Raw genomic sequence first — 23,683 nt, 5'->3', positions numbered from 1 at the left:
GGAAACAGATATAACATTTCACAAACCAATTGACTGAGGATAAAGAGGACACATAATCTCATCTGACAAACGATATATATTTGTAGTTAATTGGGAAATCCAAGATTTTTTCTTTGATGAATGTTCCAACTCTTAAATCAAAAAAATCTCCATAAAGTTAATAAACAAAATTAATCTATAATTCTAAATATTGTGACGCACCCAGGACCTTTGGACTGGAGCTCAAGGTGTGTTACAAAGCAGAACCAGCAGAGGGCGGTATCATCACGTCAAATCAGACTGGTCACGTGATTTAAAAAGTCCTACCTCTTCCGGATAAGGCCGTACCAGCACGTTTTTTTTTATATCGTTGAACAACATTGTTGTCAATTGCTTGTTGGGTGGCGCATGTTTAGTTAAATATATAGCAACGCATTGAGTCACTACTTTCTTTCTCCCTGGTTTCATGTAAGTCCTGATAGAAAGGGCACGGCAGCGCCCAGTCATGGATGAAGGGATAGCGGAGACCCAGGAGGAGCTGCTCGCTAAGCAGCATCGCAAGGAGAAGAAAGATCTGCAAGGTAATCATGTCCACGTTATTATATCGATGTTATGGATACGAAGCTCGGATATATAATTTGTTTAAAACAGCGACTAGATTCAAGCCGAGCTGTTTTTTCGTCAATTCAGCTCAGCTGAGCTTCTAGCTGGTATGGAGTGAGTGACCAAGCTAGCACAGAAGCTATTAATACTGAAGGACAGGCGTGATTCACCATCAGTTTAGAGTTACGATGTGTTATTTTTGCTATTTGTTCGTTAGTGTAAAATTTTTTTGTGTTTGATTTTTTAAACGAACTGTGCAACCACGAACGAGACTGAAAGCGGTACTTGGTCAAATAATGTATTCTATGAAGCTAAAACATAAAACAAATTTACAAATTTAACACTGACTGCTGTGTACCGCATACAGTTTAGCTCATGCAGAGCAATCCAGCAGCAGTTGTCAAACATTTGTTTGAGAGAATTTTTTTCTTTAGATTCATGTGACAAGTCTGATCCACCACTGGGCACTATTTGAGTATTATGTATTTCAGCATTTTTCTTTTTCCTATGAATCAGCTCATGCTCTTTATATAACAATTATCTGAGACTATCAAAAGTATACATCATGCAAAATGTCACTATTAATGTGCATATTAAAATTTTAACATCTAAACAATGTTGTTGACTTTATCTTTTACGTCTTCATCATAGACATAGGGGATATGATGTCTTGGTAGTAGGCAGATAAAGTCTGTCCTGATCCAGTCATACAGTTTGCTCTCTTTGCTCTGCTTGCAGCCAAGATCCAGAGCATGAAAAATGCAGTTCCCAAAAATGACAAAAAAAGGAGAAAACAGTTAATGGAGGAGATCACTAAACTTGAAGCGGATCTCAACCAGAAACATGAAGAGGAACTGAGAGAACTCTCATCTTTAGCTGATACAAAGGTAAATTCTTCTAAAAGAGGAAAAGTGAAGTTGTACTGAAGTATTTAGGAAATGGAGTCCAGGCTTTAAACAAACACAACATTGTAAAAGTTATCCTTTCTTACCAGGTGGAAGAGTTGACAAATGGTGTGGAGACTATAAGTGTCGCAGGTGAGGAGCAAGATGTCAAACAGCCACGTGTAACAAAAGCCCAGAAAAGAAGGGTGAGTGTTCAGTTCAGAGTGGTTTCCTTTTGTTTGTCATTTATCAATCAAGTCAGTAATAATGGATGGAAGGACACATGGCATGCTAACAAACTAACATCTGTATTTACTGGAATCCTTTTTCACATTTCATCCCAATTTTCAAATTTGTAAACCCTGATACATCGGTCAGGGAAGTCTTGAATTATGTTTGTTTACCCAATTTTAAATCTGGCATTTGTTTAGACTGTAATGTGACATCCAAATGCTGATTAAATTCAGGACAAAAGGGCTGCCAAGGAGAAGGAGAGGGAGAGCAGGATAGCAGAGGCAGAGGTGCTGAACCTGCAGGGCGTCCGGCATCAGGAGGGACTAAAGTTGGCTCAGAAACTCTCCCAGCAGCACCTCCAGATAAAGGAGATTTCTTCAGACGGCCACTGCATGTACCGTGCCATTGAAGATCAGCTGGCACAGCGCTCCAAGGTATGTACTGGAAAATGGAAATGTTGGAGCATTAGAGTTCAACCGTAACAGTCTACACCTGGCTTCTGTCAAAAATAGAGTTAGCGACAATTCAGTGATACTGCTCAAATGGTCCCCAGCTTTTCTGGTGGGAATTCGATGCCAGCAAGAATTGCTGTGATTGGTTCTGCCAGCGCTAACAGACCTGAGGGAAACCAGGGGTCAGGCCGCTTCTACTGTAGGTCTTGATGCTCAGTTTTTTTTTTTTTTTAAGAATGCTTTACATTTAGTTTATTTTTTTTAGGAGAAACAATTATTGCCTACTGACTCAGGAAAGGAACATGTCATTATAATAAAGTTTCATCTAGACCTGCACTTATATAGATTCATACAGGGTTAATTGAAAGTAACTATGCATTACAATATAGAATCGTCTACCAAAAACATCAGGTAATGTCTGATCCAATGATTCATGTTTGAATTATTTTCACATTTAAATGAGGTATGAAATGGCCTTGAAAATGTCTATTTATGTACATTGAAATCAGGGCCTCAGGGAGATAATTAATCGGAATTAATGAAATATGACATGAATATGTCCAAAAAGAAAGAAAACTACAATTGAGCAAAGTTGTAGACTTTTCATTGTTGGTGTAGTTTGGTTTAAATGCTTTCAGTGTAATATATGATTACTGATATCAAAATCTTATTCTCTGTTGAAGCCTGAGTTAACCATGAGTGTGAAAGAACTGCGGTCGCGCACTGCTGAGCGCATGAGAAACCATGCTGACGACTTCCTGCCTTTTCTCACCAACCCCAACACGGGTGACATGTATACTACAGGTAAAAGCTCCCTGTGGTGGTTTTACAACCGGTAGGATCTGTGTTCTGCCTATAGATAATTGTCATAATCAAGTTTTTCATGCGCATGATGTTACCTCCAGATGAGTTTGAGAAGTACTGCAGTGATATGGAGCACACGGCAGCTTGGGGCGGGCAGCTGGAAGTGAGTCCCTCTTATTATATCAATAATTAAATACCTGTGACTTATTGTAAATTCAATAACAGTAATAATTATTTCTACCGATGTTTTCATTCGACAGCTGCGAGCTTTGAGCCAGGTCCTTCAGCTGCCAATCGAGGTGATCCAGGCTGATTCCCCATCGATAAAAATTGGAGAGGAATATGATGGTGAAGCCATCACCCTAGTGTAAGATTATTCAAATATGAACCACTTAATGAGCAGAAAATTGTAAGGAATAGAAGTGGCTTAGACCTTTGCACAGTAAGACAATCTAGCCTTAAGCTAAATTTGTAAAATGCCATCTCGCTGTAAAGTGGATCTTTTTATTTTTGAGTAATGTGGAGACATAGAGGACTGTCAGTTGAAAGTGTTGAGTTTTGCTTTTGTGATTTCATTGCTCATTAGGTAAATAAATCTTTTTATGCGTAGACTGACATCCGTCACCTCAAAAAAGTATGCACAGTTTTAAGTAGAAATCGAAATGAAAAATCACCAGAATGAGCAAATTCCAGCCATCTGTTGGATTTGAGCACAAGACAGTTTTGCATCTTTGTGTAAAAGATAAGCTATCACAAATGGAAGCTGTGTGTTTACATTTTAAATGTTCTGAAACACATTCAGGTCATTTTCTTAAAGTTGAGCGCTGCATCTCATAATGCTGTTGTTGTCTTGCAGCTATATGCGTCATGCTTACGGCCTGGGTGAGCATTACAATTCTGTGGAGCAGCTAAAGGATCCAGTCAATGCAGAAAACAGCTGAGAGACACTGCAGTCTTGATTTGATAGAAACCAAAGCAAGGAGTGTCCAGCCCTCTCACCTTACAGGTCATTGAGGGTGATCCCTTTCACAGAATCGTGTGTTTACTATAAAATGTTGTGCATTGAGTTATTACATACTGAACTGCACTTTTCTGGAAGAGAAGAAAATCTAATAATAATTTGAGATGGAACTATTATCATTTATTGATAATGTTATTGAAAATTCCAATGAAGTGAAACCCAGCATATTTGGTTCATGAACCCTTGCAAGATTTAAGATTTTAAGACAATTTGGAAACACTGGTGAAACACACTGCACGCAGTCAATGAGCCTAGAAAAGAATGGAAGTGCATGCCACGTCCACTGAGAGACGGAAGAACTTTTGAAGTGTTGGACTGGAAACACTTGGAAATCATTTCAGTGTTACATAAAATACTACAAAAGTGGAGGGTTGTCACCGTTTCATGTTTTACTGTTACTGTTTAATAAGGAAAATCACAATTATGCTCTACTTGACATGAGATCATGGGAAATATTGAGTGCTATTTTATTATTTCTCACACAAGCACAAATCAATTTGGTTTATCAAATACCAGTGGCACGGCTTCTGGAGTAAATGATGCACTCGCTTCGGAGACATCAAATATAGTGACCTTGTTAAGATTTGTCTTAAGGCCTGTCTTTTGCTATTTTCAAGTAATTTCCCTTGTCTTTTCGGTGTTCCAATTTCATGTGTTTATTAATATGTAGTACCCATTCTCAAGAAATTTTAAAAATACATTTTAGTAAAGTAATTTTCATTTTTCTATGCTGGAGACCAAATGTAGGGGGCCATGCCAGGAGTGCTACTGACAAAAAAAGCCATATTTTTTATAAAACAAATATTGAATGCTTGGATCAGTTTATCTCAAGTAATACCTGATATTATTAAAAAAACAAAACAAGTATGCGATCAATCATCTGAAGCTTTTGAAAACGCAAATATTCATTAAAAGGAGGTTTTTATCACCAGTTGTCCAACAGTGCACGTCGATGATTGCAGTACCTACTCTTCACCGCAAGATGGCGCAATTCCCAAGCAAGTACCCAAGCGGCATCTTGTTGCCATGGGAGCCCGAAGCCTGATTTATTGTTCTTGTAAATGGCCGAGTCAGTATTCAGAATCTTATATGGCAAAATAACTTCCTTGTAACTGGGTTTTAAGAAGAGGATCATGTTCTTGGAGGTGTTTCCATGTCAATGAACTTTCAGTCCTGCTGACTATCTCCATCAGAGGCCTCCATCAAAGCTGATCTCATGAGAACCTGTGAGTTTTACCATTTGCACAACCCTTTGAGATGTTTTACAGAACTTTCAGACATGCAGCTAAAAGTCTATCCCTTTGCATTCAAGCTCCACTTAAATATCAGTAAATCAGCTAAAAGATCATTTAGAATCAACATGTCATTAGATCAGCTGGTTTCAATTTATGACCAATATTCCTAAAATGTTCTCACCAATTTTAATTTCATGTATAAAGATCAAATCAGAGACACTGTGAAGAAAATACACAAAAAATACACACATGCATGCACGTAACTTGAAGATTAGACAGAAAATGTTTTTGAAATTGCTATGAAACAGGAAAATATATATGTATAATGACAAAATCTGGAATACATTCCTCGTATAACTTGAACAGTGTAGTTAGCTGTTGAGGTTATTTCTTACTATTGGTACGTGTGAAGTATTCCGTAGTATTTTGGTGTCAGATCAGATCAGATTTGCTAAATTGTTAGCAAATTTTTTGAAAGACTTTGCATGCCTTAATTTTAAGTACTTTCCCCCTTGGGGGGTCACACTGTGTCAGTTCTGTAGTAGGGAATAAATGGCCCACAGTAATCCGGTACGTACACTATTAAGTTCCCACAATAACGGAAACGATGTGCATCCCATTCTTTTCCTTGTTTACCAACAAGAACTGGTTGCCAGGTTGCTCCATAGGGAGGACAGGGGCAGGTCTTCTTGTCCGCAGGATGCCCCGCGACCCCCCCACTGCCCTGCTGGCTGACAACAGCTGCTGTTCGCTCTGCATGGACCCCTTCCTCACCACCTGGCTGAGTGTTTGCACTTCATCGCTCTGAGAAAAGTTGGCCAGGTGATTTTTAGTGTATTACGGCGGTCTATGGCACGGTGACAAATTGAACTAGACGGGTGTTCGGTGAGCACATTTTGGGGAAAATTGGCCTTGTACCGCTGAAAACATAACCTCCGCGGAGCAGCTAATGAACTGTGAATAAAACAAGATTGTATAATGATAATACGGGGCTCTAATGCGCTCCTGTTTACATTGGTTTATTTCAGCATCTGAATCTGAGGAGTTTCACGAGCATCCCAGTGTGAATCCCTCTCTGTTCGTACAAGTGCTTCAACACAGATGGGCCCTTGTACTACGGTGTGGCATCAAGATGAGGGTAGTTTACACACTAAAAACTCTCTATCCCCTTCAGTCAGGTTCGAACTAAACTAGCTCAAAGATACAGCATATTATAACCTTCCTGCTAGAAGACTTTTGGCAGGTTTTAATTTAGTCCCCTGAGGAGACTATACTTGAATTGTGCTCTCCCCCTGGGTTGAGTTAAGTTTACTTTTGAGTCCAGTTGAATTTTGTTCAGTGAGGGTTTTTTTTTTGGGCTACTTGGTAATTTCCTGACGAGAAATTATGGCAGATTATTTTCTTTAATTATTTTATTATTGGTTTTAAATTTCTGTACAAGGATCAGATTGGGAGCACTGTGCAGAAAATCCACCAAAGATAAATACATAAATAAAATGATAAAGAAAATGAATCTGATCATTCCTTTAAAAATGTTCTATTTTTTCTATTTGCCAACATATTTCCGATTTCAATATGTGCTTTTAATATGTATGTGTATATATTTTATATATAATATATAACTTTATATATAATAAAAAATAAATAAAATCAAATTATTCATTATTATTAAATTATTATAATTTAATCTTAATTTTAATTTTTATTTGTTCTTGAGGTGGGGGTGCATACCACTGCTCTTTAAAATTTAAGTATTTTCGATTGTGGTTTTCCATCCCATGGGGCCCCTGGGAACTCCCCTTCATTATAATCAGGTATACAAAAATACCAGTCTATTTTATTTCTCCCATTAAGAATTCCTTTTCCAGCTGTCACTTTTGTCCAAACCCTCGTCACCAGATGGCAGCAGATGAACATTGGAATTTACGCTTCACACTTGCTCTTCTACTGATCCTAAGCAGCATCTTCTTCGACAGGCTTATAAAATTCCCAATAACCGAGTATATATAAAGCAACACGATGACTCCATAGAAAACCACTTGGGCTCTGTAAATATTTACAAACACTGTTTATGTGAACGTGGATTTATTACAGCTAATTTTCACATTGGTCTGTTCAGATTTTTTTTAATATCCAGCTGTTTCCCCTCCACTTACTTCTCTGTGGTTGATAACATGTGGAAAATTTGCCTAAAAAAACAAAGTATTCTCCTTTTTTCCACTGAAACACAGAATCATTAAATAAAATGTGTTTAATCGTACTTCAATTAATAACTCTACCCCTTGCAGATTTCCAAAGACAAGAGCACGTTAATGTCCGGACGTCTGTCAAACCAACTTGAACACTGAAAGCGCAGTTGAGGTAGGACAAATACTCATATTTACTGAATATCCACTGAGGGTGGGGTCATATTTTGCTCACTGAAATGTGTATTTCAAAAGTCTAGAAAAATATGTGTAATGTGTAAACTCAACCAATCACCTTTCATGTAAATACAGCATTTATTAATAAAAATGTGGGGAACAGAACGAGCAAGTAACCAAGACATGAACTGAAATTCACTGAGAATTAAAACAAAAATCAACTGAGAATAAAGAGAAATTGGGAGAGCTAGCAAGAATTTATATTGGTAAACAACTAATTGTAACTGATAAGAGTAATAGGGAAGCCAGAACTTTATTACAGCTGTTAAAATGAAGAAACCACTGTTCATTTTTTGCAACTGAACAACATTTAAAGGTCACGGTGTGATTGTGACATAATGCAATGTCAGTGCTGCAAGAACCTTTCATAAATCATTTTTTCAGAAGGGAATCAAGCTAAAGACCATTGATTTGAAACTTGGGCTTCCATACCTTATAGACATCATTGAAAAGTGTTGTTATAAGAAATAGACTTGAGAAGTCCATGATATATGCCCCCCCTCCCCCTCCCCACATTGCCCTGCAGTAATATAAACACACAGTCAATTCCTATACCTAAAACACCCCCTCTCACATTTTCGGAGGAGAAGATTTAAAGGGATCCTAATCCCTTGTCAGAGCTGACTGGGACTGGATCACTGCCCTGTCTCTATCTCCATCTCTTGCCAGTGGCATCTGTTCCACCCTGCCAGACAAGAGAGAGATAGAGAGAGAGAACTTCATTTGTAGCAAATTAATTTCCCATCCACGCTTCCAGAGCGTGCTAGCTTGTTCTCGAGCCGCTGCGGCCGCTGCTGCATGTGTCTGCTGACTCGAAACCTCATGCATAATGCATCAGCTTTAATTGCAAACCCAGAAACTAATGACTTTGGACTGGTTAACAGCAGGGGAGCCATACATCTCGAGCAAACTGAATGAAAAATCAGCTCAGAAGAGAGAAAAAAAAGAGCCTAGCCCCTAATTGATGAATAATTGAAGCGGCGAGCTACAGGGCATAATTGTGACATTTTGTTTCAATCAATTTCCAAGTGGTGTGGGCGAAAGTGCACTTAAGGGGAAAAGACAATGACAATGAATGGGAAAGAAAGAAAGGAAAGAGTGGTCGGTGACGGAAACGGACACTGGGTCTTCACTCACCACAGAGACGAACGCTGAGGCGCACTAGACTCATTCAAACGCAGACTGACTCCATCTTCATCTCACTCCATAGATTTTCCACCCCAGTGGCTCTATATAATTTAATTTTTCTTCCCCATTTCCTTGGTTTATCTCTTTTTAAAAAGTCAGTTTCCATGTACAGGAGCAGAAACGGGGAGGGTTGGCTCATACTGTACGTACGTGCTGACTGTCAGCAAGAGGGCGCCGGGCCAAGACAGCCAATGTGGTGGAACTAAGCACCGCACCAGCATGTCTGCCCCGGCCTTGTTGGCATGAACCGGACAAAGCCTTGGGGTCAGGTGTAAAGCCGGCGAGGACAGGGACGTGCAGGCCAACTGGGCACAATGTGGACCATAGGCATTTCATTTTATACCCTTTGTTTTTTTTTTTACTATTTGGTTTGTTTTATAATCAGTGCTTTGTGACAGCAGTAATCTGATCCATTACTCTGTCAGGTGTAAAAATTCTGTGGTTTTAAATGACCAAGTTACACATATATACAATGAGAAGTGCAGAATATGTAAGCAAATTATTATTACTTTATAAAGAGGAATAGCTTCTCTGAGCAATTCTCGAAACTTAGCATATCAGTGCAACACCATGATATCTGTTGTGTTCCATGTACTGGATAATTGGTCAGGATCTCTGGGTGCAGAATGAATTTGCATTCAAAGGACTCTTTTGTAGATTCCACTGTTCAAAAATGTACTCTGACATTGAACATTATAAAAAGAAAATCAGTCAGTACCTTAGAAGCTTACATTTCTTTTTATTTCTACTCATTATTGTATGCTTTCTTGGGTCACATCAGTATAGAATGCCATATAATTCACCTTCACATCATCAGGGGGAACCAATGTGCATTCAAAATATTTTGAGTGAGTGTGTGAGAGAGCGAGAGGAAGAGAGAGGGAGGGCATGGCTAATAAATAGGTCATTCCTTTCTGCTGGCACCATGTTAAAGGGTAAAAGGCCAGTGATATGTGGCTTCTTGCACGCAGCAGATGTTGGGTCCTGCAGCAGTGGAGCAGCACCAGCAGCCACAAGCTCCCCAGCCTCAGGACTTCATCCGTTAGTATGTCTGGTGTCTGCATGCATACACACACACACATCCTGCTTAAATATGATGCCACGGTACAAACACAGTCCCTCCACATGACGGCACCTTGTTAAAATGACTTTGCCCCATCACTTTGTTTCTCTGGTGTTTTTTTTCCAGTTAGGTCCGTGCCACAACACACTTCTCCCACATCACTGAGTTGTGCCTAATGATTGCCATATTCACTGAGCCTGGTGTTTTTGTTCAGACTATTTCTAAAAATCCGTGCACAGCTTGATTGACATGTATGGAAATTAGGAGGTTGCATCCTCAAAGGAGACACCATACGGATGGGAGCAGCACACTGATGAGAGGCATCTACAAAAGGCGCTTGTAAATTCCTGACATGCCTAGCATATGTTAATGAGCCCTTCTTTTGCTCTGATATAATTACTGCAAGGGGATATTGCCTTTGGTGGAAATATCTGTCTCGCATGGCACGGCTACATTATGGGGGTGAAAAAAAGTAAAGAATGATAAAGTAGCGGCTGCATAAATTCTCATTTACTATGCTCGCAGGTAAAGAGAATGATGTTGGCAAATTCACTCAGGGTGATAGATTGGAGAGAAGGCACCTCAGGTTCATTACATACATCTTTTGTTAAAGCATTTCCCACAGTCTGGTGTCGTTTGTTTGGAGGTATTTAGTCTGTCTTGCTACGCCGGGGTTTGGCTTAGAATGCCTATAGAGGAGAATATAGCTGCTGGCGCTATTATTCCTGCATCCTGGTTGGCTGGGAAACGGATACATTGTCTTAAAACACAAAAGTGGAAGCTAGATATGAGCTTGGATTATCATGGACGTAATGAAAAATGGAGTGTTTGCTATTGTACACATTATTTTGGTTTGTTTACTTTCTATTGTCAAGTGGTATGTTATGGCTAATTGCACAATTTGTCTCCTTATCTCTAATTGTCAACTTTGGAGTTTGAAGTATTTTACGTGCTGACCAGCAAAGTCAGTGACAGACTTGTTTGCATCTGATTTTGTGTTTCATTCAAGGTTTCTCTGGCTGGCTGTTATTTTTACTGGAGCTGTCCTGGTTTTACTATTGAGAAGGTTTGGAATTTCACTATTTTGAAATTAATCTGGTGAGTGAGCTTGGAAAAAAAGATCAGCATATTAGAACAAGAATCATTCGAATAATTAGTGAATGAACAAGTGATCAACCAATAGAAACAGTTTGCGTGGGTATTTGTTTTAAATGTTCTTATTTTTATCTTCAATAAATATGGCTAAAATGAGACATTTAGATCTATATTTATTTTCATATTGGAATTGATTTCCCAAAACATTCTACAACCTAACCCACCCACCCGCCAATGTCATCGCTGAAACTCTCACGTCCAAAAATGCTTTCCAATGTTCTCTCAGCATCGGGACTTTGAAACATTTAATTCGTACCACTGTTCCGGCTTCAATTGCCAACAGAGTCCAGCATGACGTCCTGTCATTTTCCGAGATTCTCCAAAGCCATGATTGTGGTTCTTCAACTCAGAAGAGTGATTTAACACAGTTTCAGCCTGATTTCTCCTCTCCTCTCCTCAGGCAGCAGCAGCAGCACTATTAAAAAGAGTAGCATTGATTGTTAAATTAGGGGCCTTCTGTGAAGAGAGAGACAGAAAAACAGCCATTCACTTGTGAGTGCTGGGCCAGTGTCATAGCCAGGAGTGTGCAGCACTCCAATCAGTAAAATCTATTGTCATGCATCGCTGCCCATGACAGATCTTGGTTCTGAGCCACTGGCAGAGGACCAGGGTATTGTCTACTGAACGACTGCATAATCAATTGGCTTGTGCTGCCATTGGTGCTGGGCACTAGGTGGCAGTGTGATTCTCTGCTGGCTCCTGAGCAGAGGGGGCAAGAGATGCAGCACTAGTGATGAATCTCAGATAGAACAGCTAATAAAGGAGGAACAATGAGCTCTTATTGGAATTCGAAGGTTGAATTGCAATCGAAGCGTCAGATCAGAACGTTGCAACGCGCGTGCGACTGTTCTATCGGGCTATTGCAGCCGAACGTGAGGAAGGGAGAAAGTTTCTATTCGGTCATCGATGCATGTTGGGAGAGAAAAAAAGGAATGGCAGGTGTGCAAAACAAACACTGCACAATCTGATCATCAAATTCATAACACAACTTAACAAAAGATTCCCCTTGAGCAAGGTGAAGGAAAGGATTTTTAAATTCACTGGGCTTTAAAATGCCTACTTTTAAGATAAGATAGGCCTTTATTAGTTCTGCGGAGGAGAAATTCCCAGTGTTATCAGCAGCAAGGACAGTGAGGATAGAGGAAACAAGTAAGAGCTTTTGAGATGCGTAAATGTACATCTGCAACTATGAATGTGCATTGGAGTGACTTAAGTATACAGAAAAACAGTTACCAAGTGAACGTTATGTACAGAAAAAAGACCTCCATCTGTAAATGTACATTTTTACAACTATGAATGTGCAAAAATGTTGACTATAACAGCAATAAAATAGAATATAAAACTATAAAGCTGTGATCGCTCATGTGGTATTGCAATATAGTCACATTGCATGTGGTGGTCTTTCCTTAAACCACAAGCCAGGATGAGAGAGCCGAGTAAGGAGATGACAAGACCTGAAATATCGGTTATTTCCTACAATATAACAAGCAACCCAAAGTAATGCAGACGCTGCTGTTGTTGCTGCTGCTGCAGAAATTAGATCAGATTGCAGAGCCCTGAAGCCCTAGGGTGCAAACGTCCAAAAAAACAAAAATGAACCCATTATTGATTTAGAATTTATTATAAAAGTTGAATTTGTGTGTCTTTTTTCATTTTTTCATGTTAAAAATGACTTTAAAATTTTGAAAAAAGAGCACAAACATCAGAAAATAATTCATTCATAATTATGAACCAGAAAAAAAAAAACTTCATGACAATCAGCAAATTAAATCAGAGCACAAAATCTTAACCATCAGAAAATCCATATTAATATGAATAGAAAATGCACTAATAAGGTGAAAAAATACATGAAAATTGTAATATAAAGCCTTCCAGGAAAATTATCAGGAAGTTAGAAACCAGCAAACGTTTCGCATGGCCTGTCCTGTTCCTCTCATTTAAGGTTTATGAAAGTCCACGGCCTTTTCCCACAGGTTTAACAAGTCCGATAAGATGTCACTTTTCATAGGCACCTCAGGACTCACTCGCCTCCTCTGGGCCTGAATAGGATGCACAAGTACAAAAAAATGCATTTTGACTGCAGGAACATTTCAGAGGAATTATTAAGTCTTAAAGTAACACATTTTAAGACCAATGAAACAGGGCTGAAATGTAGGCTCAGGGTCAATAGATCCCCAAAAAATCCCCGCTTGGCTGTTATAACAGTCAAAAGGTGGTGGACTGTTTTGGGCAGGGCCTGAAGTGCTGGATATTTATAATTTGTCATGTAATTGCTGGATTTGATGGCAACTACCATTTTTAAGAATCTTCTGCCTGAAGAAATGCACGGACCATTTTTAATAATGTCTAGTGATGGATGTAGAGGGAGGTGAGCTAATTTAAACTCTTAACATGGAGTCAACAGCAGTCAGCAGGTTAAGAGATGCCATTACTGAGCTTTTTCCTCAGTGGTGGTGGTGGTGGTGGTGGTGGGGGGTCACATGACCGCATGACCACATGACCCACAGGCTACAGATGGCACCATCGCCGAAACCCCAAATTACATTTGTAACATTTCACATTAGTCAAAGAAATAATGTAAACACGATGCCAGCGCTTCAAAAGAAGTAATGAATCTTTAATCTGGAGTGTCTGACTGCCTCACAGTTTGCTCGGGTTTGGTAATAAGAGGGGTGGCGGAGAGGAATGGTGTATCTGTTTGTGTTTGTCTGAGAAAGAGGGGGTATTTATTCGGGGAACATAGCTGGGAGGAGGAGAGGCTGAAAGAGATGTAGACGCCGTGCTATATCGTTTGATGTGAAGCACAGTAGGACTCCATGCGCCTGTTGTGTTTTGATGCTTTCATTTTATCCTAATGAGTTTTTTATTTCATAAATAAAGTGGGTTGCAAGCTAAGGTCTGGCAAATACTCCGTGCACTGTCGTTGACTTTGAAATTTACAATTGAAATGAGCTCAAATATAGCTGCGTTATTTCATCCATTAATTGCGGTCTAGCGTTTAAATTTAGCTCGTCAGATTCGCAGCAACTTAACCCGCTGAGTCAACAGCCCGTGTCTTTCATTTCGAGCTCCCCTCCGTCCTGTCTTCAACGTGATTGACGGCGAGTAATCTCGAAACCTCGCTCCGAGGTCATGTGATGACCATCGGAGCATGCCCAGTGTGGAGGAGCAGCAGGCGGGTGGGACACCAGATAGCAGCATCTGGTCTGTGGGTTTTTCTAGAGCATGCACTGCCTGTGGCACTGCAGGCTTGGCTGGCCCAACATCTGTGTGCGATGTGCACACCGGCTGGGTGAACAGACCCACAACCAACCAGCCAAATGAATGTCCTGCACAAACCTACGTCCTTCAGGAATATGTGGGTTAATATCTATGTTATCTCAATCCAACTGCCTCGGCGCTGCTGTCATTATTTCTACTTATGCCTGCTATGATTTCCTCAGGATGAAATAAAACACTTGGTTGCATGCGTTCTGCTGCCGACTGTCACAAGATGTCCTTCATTTGTAACTTTAAATCATTTATCAGTCACAGTTATGAAGACACAAAGGCGCTTTTGTCGCTGCTGATTTCTTTGGTATCTCAAGGAAATATGTTAACAATGAATATTGCATTGTGTATGAATGTGTATATCAAAACTGTTTCTAATTGGCAAATTGTCAGATCAAAATAAAGCTTCAGACCACCGGAGTATCGTTCGCTCTCCTGATGGGCACAGTTGGAGATTCCAGGAAGGGGCTTCACGGTAAATATCTGGGTAAATTTTAACGAAACAATTAAAAAAGTCTTTGGTAAAATAAGAAAAATTCGCTCAAAAGGTGGCAACCAATTACGAACATTTGATGTCTTGATAGCTTTATAATTTGACCAGATTAAAAGAAAAACATCTTACTATTTTGCAGATTTTCAAAAGACTTTTGTCCATATTTATTTATTCTTGTTTAAAATCAAAGGTAATTGTAGTTTGAATTTGAGTTATTTTATTTCGTATCTTCGAGTCTTTGATGTAATATTTCAGTTTGTTGGATCTCCCCGAACCAGCTCAACCTCCACCTGTGGCCTTGTAAACATTTTATGAATTGCTAAATATTAGACATTTAACCTTACTTTGGCTGTAAATGAGGTGGGGGAGGGGGGCGTTCACCATTGCAGTATTCATGTAGAAAGAAAATAGAATTCCCACAAAGTCCATCAAAAACATGGATAGATGGACAAGTTGTTGAGACAATCTTGAAATCAGGAGTCACACAATTGATCTGGTCAATGTTGAATTGTCAAATAACATCTGAAAATTATAGAGTAGCCAAAGGAATAAACTCGAAACTGGTTAAAGTATTCCTTGAAAAAAAATCAAATATTGCAAAATTGTAATTTTGAAATCATCAAAATAATTTTTGTGAGCAAGAAATGTCACAAACCTTGCAAGAGAAAAGTTTCCAAATACAAACTTATATCTGCATTTTAAATGCAACACTGCACATGGAACTAGTACCGTTTAAACGGTACTCACCGTTGCAACTGCTGTTTGTGAGTTGCACACGAAGCTGCACTCAATGTTTTATTGGCTCTGCCAACACTGTTCATGCGTATAATAATGTTTATGATACCTATTTATTGTCAGAACAAATCCAAATGTGCGGACAGCAAAGTAAGAATTTCATTGTACACACTGTCCATATGACAAGAAACACTTTGAATCTTGGATCTTACTTTTGGAGGACATAACAGGACACCATAGTTTGGTTTCGTCGTGTGCTTCTTTTTTGTTTAATACATTGGTATCATAATGTCGGTCTGGGGGCTGGATTTAAGTATAGGCTTAAAACCGTTCTTTTTGAGAAAGCCTATAGTTATGCTGCCATTGGCTTCCTACAGTGGGGGGATATCCCATGATATCTCTCATTCCTCCCACTTTTCCTATCCTGGCTACACTCACGTCCCTTCATCAATGCGTGAAAGTAACCTCATGTCTTCACCCAAATCCTGTGTTTTCTCATTTCTCAAGTTCCCAGGGGGTGCGTCTGGATCTACTTTGTCTTGCCAGGAGTCCAATGTTGTTATTTATTTTATGAATGTTATAGCTATTAATGTATCACTTCAGCTTTTACCATGTAACTGCCAATACAACTGTTATTACTAGTGTGATATCATTTTCCCCCTTTCCCTCCCAACACTCACCCCCCACCCGTCTCGATCACACTCTTGCTTTCTAGCTCTCTGTCCTCGTTTCTCCATCCTGGGTGAGGCAGAGGGACGCCCACATTGAGCTGGGATTTGCCCAAGGTTTCTCCACCAGTAAAAGGTAGCGTTTCCTCACTGCTGTCACCAGTTGCTCGCTCATGGGAGAATGTTGGGTTGCTGTAAATTGTTTTAAAGAGTGTGGTCCAGACCTGCGCTGCATGGAAAATGCCATCAGACAACTGTGCCGTGATTTGGCGCCATATAAATCCAATCCGATTTGACTTGTAAACTACAGGTCTTAATTCCAATAAGAACCGTAAATGGTTTTTCAGTTCATCTCTACTGGCCACATTAACGTCCCCAAATGTCATCAGAAGTAATGAAAATAATGTTGTTCCCACAACCCTCCCAACAGAAATGAGCAGCGTGATGCATCAGGGCCTTCCTGCCCCCTTCAGAGCGTCACCACGACAACAGATGGCCGTCTCTCCCACAATGCTGTGCAGTTGCAGATGCCAACAGAAGAGGTGACAAACACTCTGCAGGTGTCTGTCCCTCTGTGTCCAGCGTGTGCTAATATTACTCTGTACGTGTGTGTTTGAAATGGGACAAAGAGCATCTTTCTTGCAGGGAGAGGTGAATGTAATTGATGGCAGAGGACAACCTGCAGGTGGCAAGTGCCATCTTATGCTAAATGGATGGGTTGGCACATACTGGCACACACCACTCGAGACAGATGCAGGAGATGTCGCTCATCATCTTATGACTGCCTACTATCCTTTTTCCTGACAGGCGTTGAGCAGAGAGACGCGTCTAAGGGACCAATCTCTCCGGTGGCATGGTTTTGAGGGTGAACGATTGCAGCGGTGAGTATCCTCTCGCAGGCTCACATTGGTGGATTCCAATCTCGGTTTTGAAACGCCGCGAAGCCGAAACCTCCAGGTCGAACAGGATGTTTTTTTTTTTTTTTTAATGCTGCAGGGTAGGGCTTCTTTTGATTGGACGGCGCAATCTGTTCTTTTCCCCGCGTGCCGGCCAGACCAGGTGTGATGCTGGACGGGGTCTAGCAGAGCCAAGCTGCTGGCCAGGTGCCCTCGTGAGACTGACCAGATACCAGATGGCTGTAGAGCACAAGCAGGCAGATGCACAACACACACACACACACACACATACACACATGCATGTACCAAACAAAACACAATACTCTTGCAAGCGCTTGTACAGCACACAATACTTTCTGTTGTGCGCAGTTAAAAAAGGGAAGCATTAAAGAACACTGCAGCCCTCAAGTGAATTTGAAGTGAAAAGCTAAATGTGTTTTTACTGTACCTCACTCCCTCTGTCTCTCAGTAACCAAGTTGAACTCTACCAAAGCCCGGCGATACACAACTAGCCCCTCGTCAAATGGTGTACAAGATCACAATGGTTTTGTTGTCTTTTTTTTTTTTTTTTGAGCTGATGGGCCTCGAGCTTCGGACCTTAAATAAATGCTTTGCCACCGATATAAACAAGTATGGAAGTATGCAGGGGCATTGTTTCTCCAGACCCTGTAATTCATCACAACCAGGCTTGTGGCTTCAATGTTTCCACTTGTCTGCCCACGTTGGTATCAACCGCTTTGGATTCAGGGGTAGCTCATCTAGAGCTTTGAATCTCAGCCCAAACCTGATTAGCCTGACTCTTTGGATTTGGCTTCATTCAGAATCTAACTCCCTCTGGCTTGAATTAGGTCAGGCTTCCTTTTATTCATCCCCTATGAAGCTCTATACGTCCTTTTCTTTTTTTTTTCTCTCTCTGAAAAAACAAGTGAGCTTTTAAAACATGGCGCGGATGCAAGGCCACAACATTTGATGCTAATTCAAGAGAGACGTATGATGTAATGAGAGCCCCGTCAAAACCCATTTCTAGCTGGGATCTAATGCCATTAAAATGTGAAGAAGCAGACACTTTCAGGTATTAACTAGTGCTGGACAACAGTGTCGGGGTCATCTCTTTAAAAAGGTAACGTTTCAAAAGAATTCGCTGCTTCTCATTATGCAAAAAAAAATGACCAAAGGACACTTGAAATAAAAAGACTGAAAAAGATCCTAACGTGATGGATTGCATTGGCACTATACAAGGCTGGCTGAGCATGAAACACAACCACACACACACACACACACACACACACACACACACACACACACACACACACACACACACACACACAACATCAGTGCAAACAGAACGGGCAAATTTGATACTTTATGTGCCCTCTATCTGCTCACAATACTTATAACACAGTGGCGACACGCTATTTTGATTACAAACTATGAAGTGTTTTCCTTAATTTAGCAGTATTATTATAATTATAAAAATATAATTATTACAAAATATAAGTGTGTCATTTAGTAGTATTTTACAATATTCATATCATAGGATTACAATATTGTTTCCCTCAGTTATGACTTCCACCAAACACTGTTATGAATAGGTCAAATTCTGTATCGAAGTACTCACCTAACGCAATACTTCATTTGCATTATCGATTAAATTTGATGCATTTTCATTCTACTGCTCAACGTCTTTCTCTTCCCCTTGTAGGTCAGACAGCTGTTGTTACTCCAAGAGCTTTGGCTCAATCAGAAGAGTGGGCGTCCCCCCCCAGTCGGAAGGTTGGTGGCTGCCAAAGCGCGTTTGGGCAAGACACCCAAGTTGATGGCCCTGTTTGCGTCTTGCATGACAGTCATCTGCGAGTGTGAGCGTGTGAATGTGTGAAAGGGTGAATACCATCTTGTGGAAAGCGATTTGAATTTTCAAGGTATGAAATCACTATATAAGTTAAGGCCATTTACCATACGGTATAAGCTCTTAGAATTAAGATTACCCAGCAGCCTCTATATAGGAAATGCAGCATCTTACAAGTTATTTGAAGTCACAACTTAAGTAACAAAAACTCATGGATCTCATCAAATGGGAACGTCGTCTTATTCCTTTATCTTTCCGAGACAGCAACTTCAATATAACCAATTTTATGTGGCTGTCCTCTCCATGACTTGACCAATCAACCAATCGGGTATACGGAAAAAATCCTGAATGATTAATTGATGTTAAAGATGTTGTAAGTGGTCACAGTTCTGATATAAAGTAATTTAATTGACCTCACTCCATACAGGACTGTCTCAGAAAATTCGAATATTGTGATAAAGTTCTTTATCTTCTGTACTGCAATTGCAAAAACAAAAATGTCATACATTCTGGATTCATTACAAATCAACTGAACTATTGCAAGCCTTTTATTATTTTAATATTGCTGATTATGGCTTACATCTTAAGAAAACTCAAAAAAATCTATCTCAAAATATTAGAATATCATGAAAAATTAATTTTTGTTTTTTTAATTGCATTACAGAAGATAAAGAACTTTATCACAATATCCAAATTTCTGAGACAGTCCTGTATATGCTTTGGTGAAAATATTTATCTTCTCCTTCTTATGTTTATTAATGACTCTTTATAGTGGAGTATTTTCAGTGAGGCCTTATTACTGTACTTGGTCTGAAGTAAAAGATTTGAAGATTTCACCCACCGCTGCCTCTAGAAGGAGCATCTGTAAGATTGATATCGCCCACATAAATACAACCAGTCATAAAGTACATGTATGTGGTGTCCAACCTCCATAAAGAAAGAATGACAGCCGTTTCTTTCACATTAACCGGCGGTTCATTAATCACACTTTTGGGCACGGCCGGGGGAAGACGGATCGGCCATCTGTAAATATTTATTCAGCATCTCTATAATTAAACAGAGCCAATGCATCACGTCAGGCATACATGTCAGATGACACACAGCGCTGGATAATACAGTGTGGAACAGCTTGGTCAAACATTTGTTGTAGATCTGTGAGAGAGACGTATCCAGCGAGCAACGGAGTGACAAAGGATAGATGAGTCCGGCGTGCAGCGGTAAAGGACTGACTGACAAATGCAAGATGTCATTTGACAAAGACCGATAGCAGAACCAAACTTGATATACCTCCTAGATACACAGGAGGATGAAATGTGTGGGAAAGATGAGCGGCGGGGAAAAGTAAATCTGAGACATCAGAGGGAAAGAGAGAGTGAGATAAAGTTGGAAAGTCTGACGGAGAAAATAGTTTCCTGATTGTCTGTCAGTGGCTGTTATACATAATGCAGTCCAGCGCTGATGGAGTCACTTCTCTGCGATGGAGATGAGCTGGAACAAGGAATCATGTAATCTACCTCATCAACTAAGGTTGAGGCTGTATCCTGATGTGACCTAAATGTGTGTGTGTGCGTGTCTGCTCATGAGTGTCTTCATACACAGGGTTGAGATGTTAAATAACAGTCACTAAATGATGAAAAAAAACACATTTATGGTAAAATAGAACACAAGTGGCAGCACAGCAGCCCATCGGTCAGCGCTTCTGACTCATTACAAGAAGATCCCTGGTTGGATTCTAACAGGGGGCCTTTCTACGTGGAGTCTCCCCCTGTTCTCCCCCTGTCTGTGTGGTTCCCCCACAAGGTCCAGAAACAAGACGTAGGTTTAGTGGAGACCCTAAATTGACCGGATGAATGAGAGAGTGAATGGTTGTGTGTCTCTATATATTGTGTCTCTCATCAAATGACAACTGGGACAGGCTCTGACCCAGAGGTGCCCAAACTACGGCCAGGGGGCCGGATACAGCGCGCCTCCACGTTTTGCTCGGCCCCTGGACAATACCAGAGATGCATTATGATTTTTTTTTTCATTCTGGCCACGAATTTGTGTCTTTTACATGTATAGAACGTAGCATTCGATTCAACCCTTCTGCAGTCTGTGCCTTATCTGAAGCCCCTCCCTCAAAAAAAAAAAATCCTGGACACCCCTGTCAAATAACACGGAATAATGTTGAAAAAATTAGGTAAGAGAAAAATAGATTCAGAATACAGGGTATTTAACCTGCAGTGGAAAAATGATTATTTTTTTGTTCAATTCAAAGAAAAGGCTGTTTGTCTCATCTGTCAAGAGATGAAACAAAAACATTATTCATTAATAGTGTTATTATTTATTTTCTGATTTTTTTCCTGTCAAGATCCAAGAAAGGTTTAATTTTCGGTTATTTGCGACTTTCTGGAAAACAATGTTTACGTTTAGGCACCTCTGCGATCGTCAAACTTTTTGTTACAAACTGGCCCGGCCCCCATTAGAGAAGGGAAAAGTTATTTGTCCCTTGCAGGAAAAAGTTTGGGGACCCCTGCCCTAAGCCCTCTCACGAGCACAGGATAAGCATTATAGATAATGAATGAATGAATAGAACAGACATGTGGTGGCTGTTACAAAATTAGGAATTCATTTTGTGTCACAAAATCACAAAGAAACAGGATCCTCTTATGCTATGAATTCTCGATTTAAATGCGTTTCATCCACCATTGGAAGAGCTCAACGGGGAAGACGTGCTCTTGCCTGGACAGCACGTGCTTAGCCGCAATGCGTGCTCACAAAAACACATAGAAACCAGAATCCGAACAGGTTCAAAACACAATACACTGGACCTTGTTGCGAACAGCTCTGTGTAATGGGCTGGAACATTGTTTGAAAGAAAATAGTCCCCCATTAAACTGCAAATAACAAAGTCTGTGGACGATCATGAGGAAACGGATCGTATGCTGAGTTTTTCCAGTTTGTTGTTTTTGTTTTGTTTCATCAATATGCCCAAAACCTTGAAACTCTCATTGTCAATAGTTTGGATGGATAGATGGCACTGGAGGAAAATATATCTATTACTTAAAATGCTCTTTTCTTTGATGCCTGTGCTTTTGGATGGTGATTTGTTTCCCCTTGATGTCCTCAGAATATGTTCCTGAACTTTCTTCAGGACAATTAAAAAAAAAACGAACTCAAAAGCAAATGAGAAACAAAAGAGGGGAAGGTTTGTGTTCATAAAGATATCAGAAAAATGTTTTCTCTGTTTACACATTATTTTCAAGGTAATACTGTTGTTTCAGGGTTTCTGTGTGGTTTGTTTGGCGCGCCTGGGCTGTTAAATTAAGTTAAAAGACATTAAACTAAATTCTGTAATGATTTCTAATCCCACCGCTGAAATAGAGGCGAGTTTTCATTGCACCTGAAATTCATCCGCTGCATTTGTTCCCCTCTGGACCTTTTCACAATGCATTCTTGTTTTCGTTGATTTCAGAATTTGCATTTTGAAATTGAAACACCGTGGCTGGAAAACACTCCTTGGATCTTGGTGAGTTCTCTTGAGGTGAATATTTAGTCTGGCAACAACACAGACAAACAATCTTTACAAATCATATTGGGAAAGAAGTGATTTGAAAATAAGGTGGTATGTCTGTTATGGTGAAAAAGATAACACACAATTTATAGTACTTACATAGTACTGCTTTTCAACTTCAACTTTCAGCCAGCTTTTTTAACATCGACAACAAAAGAAATATTTAATCCTAATGTTTAATTCACCCTTCAAGATTTCTGCGAAGGTCTTGTAAATGTATTGCACCACAGACTGCCTATCAACATTGCCCTGTTGATACAACCATGCTCTGCAGAAATTGAAGCTGCATTAATTTTGTTGAAGAATCCTGTGCTTCATTCATTCATTCATTCATTCATTCATTCATTCATTCATTCATTCATTCATTCATTATCAATCCCTCTTATCCTGCAGCCTATCCCAGCTGTCTTTGGGTGAGAGGTGGGGTTCACCGTCGAACGGTCGCCAGTTGATCACTTGATGACAGAGCCATGTTTGGGCTTTCTTTCAGGCCATTATGACAAGTCCATCCAGTGTAGTTTCAGACATTCTTGGGTTAACTTGCTCGTACTGTGCCATCAAGGTGTGAAGCAAAGACGGTTACACAGTCGCTTTACCCCATAAAGGGTCTGCCTGCGTCCAAACGTAATCATTACCAGGCCCCGCTGTCTGTTGCCATCCTCTAGCTGAGTGGTAAAGACAGCGTATAGGGCAGGGGTCGGCACACTTTATCACTCAAAGAGCCATTTGGTTTGGTTTCCTCAAAGTAAAGAAAACACCGGGAGCCACACAACCCTTTTGAAATTTAAAATGAATTAACATGGCATGTATTTTTTTTTTTTTTTTGCCTTTATGCTATGTATAAACAAAATATGTGTGTGCATTTTTTTTACATCAATGGATAACTGCAGAGAAAACAAAATTACATGTCTGCATGCAACAAAACATTTTTGAACATTTTGAAAAAAGACTTTTAAGCAAATAATCGATGTTTATTTGAGTCCTTCTTATAGTTATGAAAAAAATCCGATCTTAAATTATCCAGCGGCAGCAAACCAAAAATTGCGTCCTCTCTGTGTGCTGTCATCCTTTTACTGCCGCGTGCAGTCGCATATTAAGAGCGACAAAAATATTTCAACACGTTTTGTTTGGATGTTACGAGTTTGGCCTAATCTTTAAAATTACATTCAAAAATGAACTAA

General features: G+C 39.9%; 1 protein-coding gene across 1 annotated transcript; it reads left to right on the top strand.

The window, feature by feature from the left end:
- Nucleotides 1–339: 339 nt before the first annotated feature.
- On the top strand, nucleotides 340–4,343 carry otud6b (OTU deubiquitinase 6B). The gene is made up of 8 exons (XM_086177772.1): nucleotides 340–560; nucleotides 1,321–1,469; nucleotides 1,577–1,672; nucleotides 1,934–2,134; nucleotides 2,836–2,956; nucleotides 3,058–3,119; nucleotides 3,217–3,323; nucleotides 3,813–4,343. Exons 1-8 carry the CDS (start codon nucleotides 485–487, stop codon nucleotides 3,895–3,897), a joined length of 897 nt encoding a protein of 298 aa, XP_086033898.1. The 5' UTR covers nucleotides 340–484; the 3' UTR covers nucleotides 3,898–4,343.
- Nucleotides 4,344–23,683: the final 19,340 nt, after the last annotated feature.

The sequence above is a fragment of the Fistularia commersonii genome, chromosome 30 (genome assembly GCF_037954325.1).
Source record: "Fistularia commersonii isolate RoL2024-O1a breed Wild chromosome 30, RoL_Fcom_v1.0, whole genome shotgun sequence".
Lineage (NCBI taxonomy): Eukaryota > Metazoa > Chordata > Actinopteri > Syngnathiformes > Fistulariidae > Fistularia > Fistularia commersonii.
Note: the sequence above shows the minus strand (reverse complement) of the source record. Positions and strands in the feature narration are given on the sequence as shown.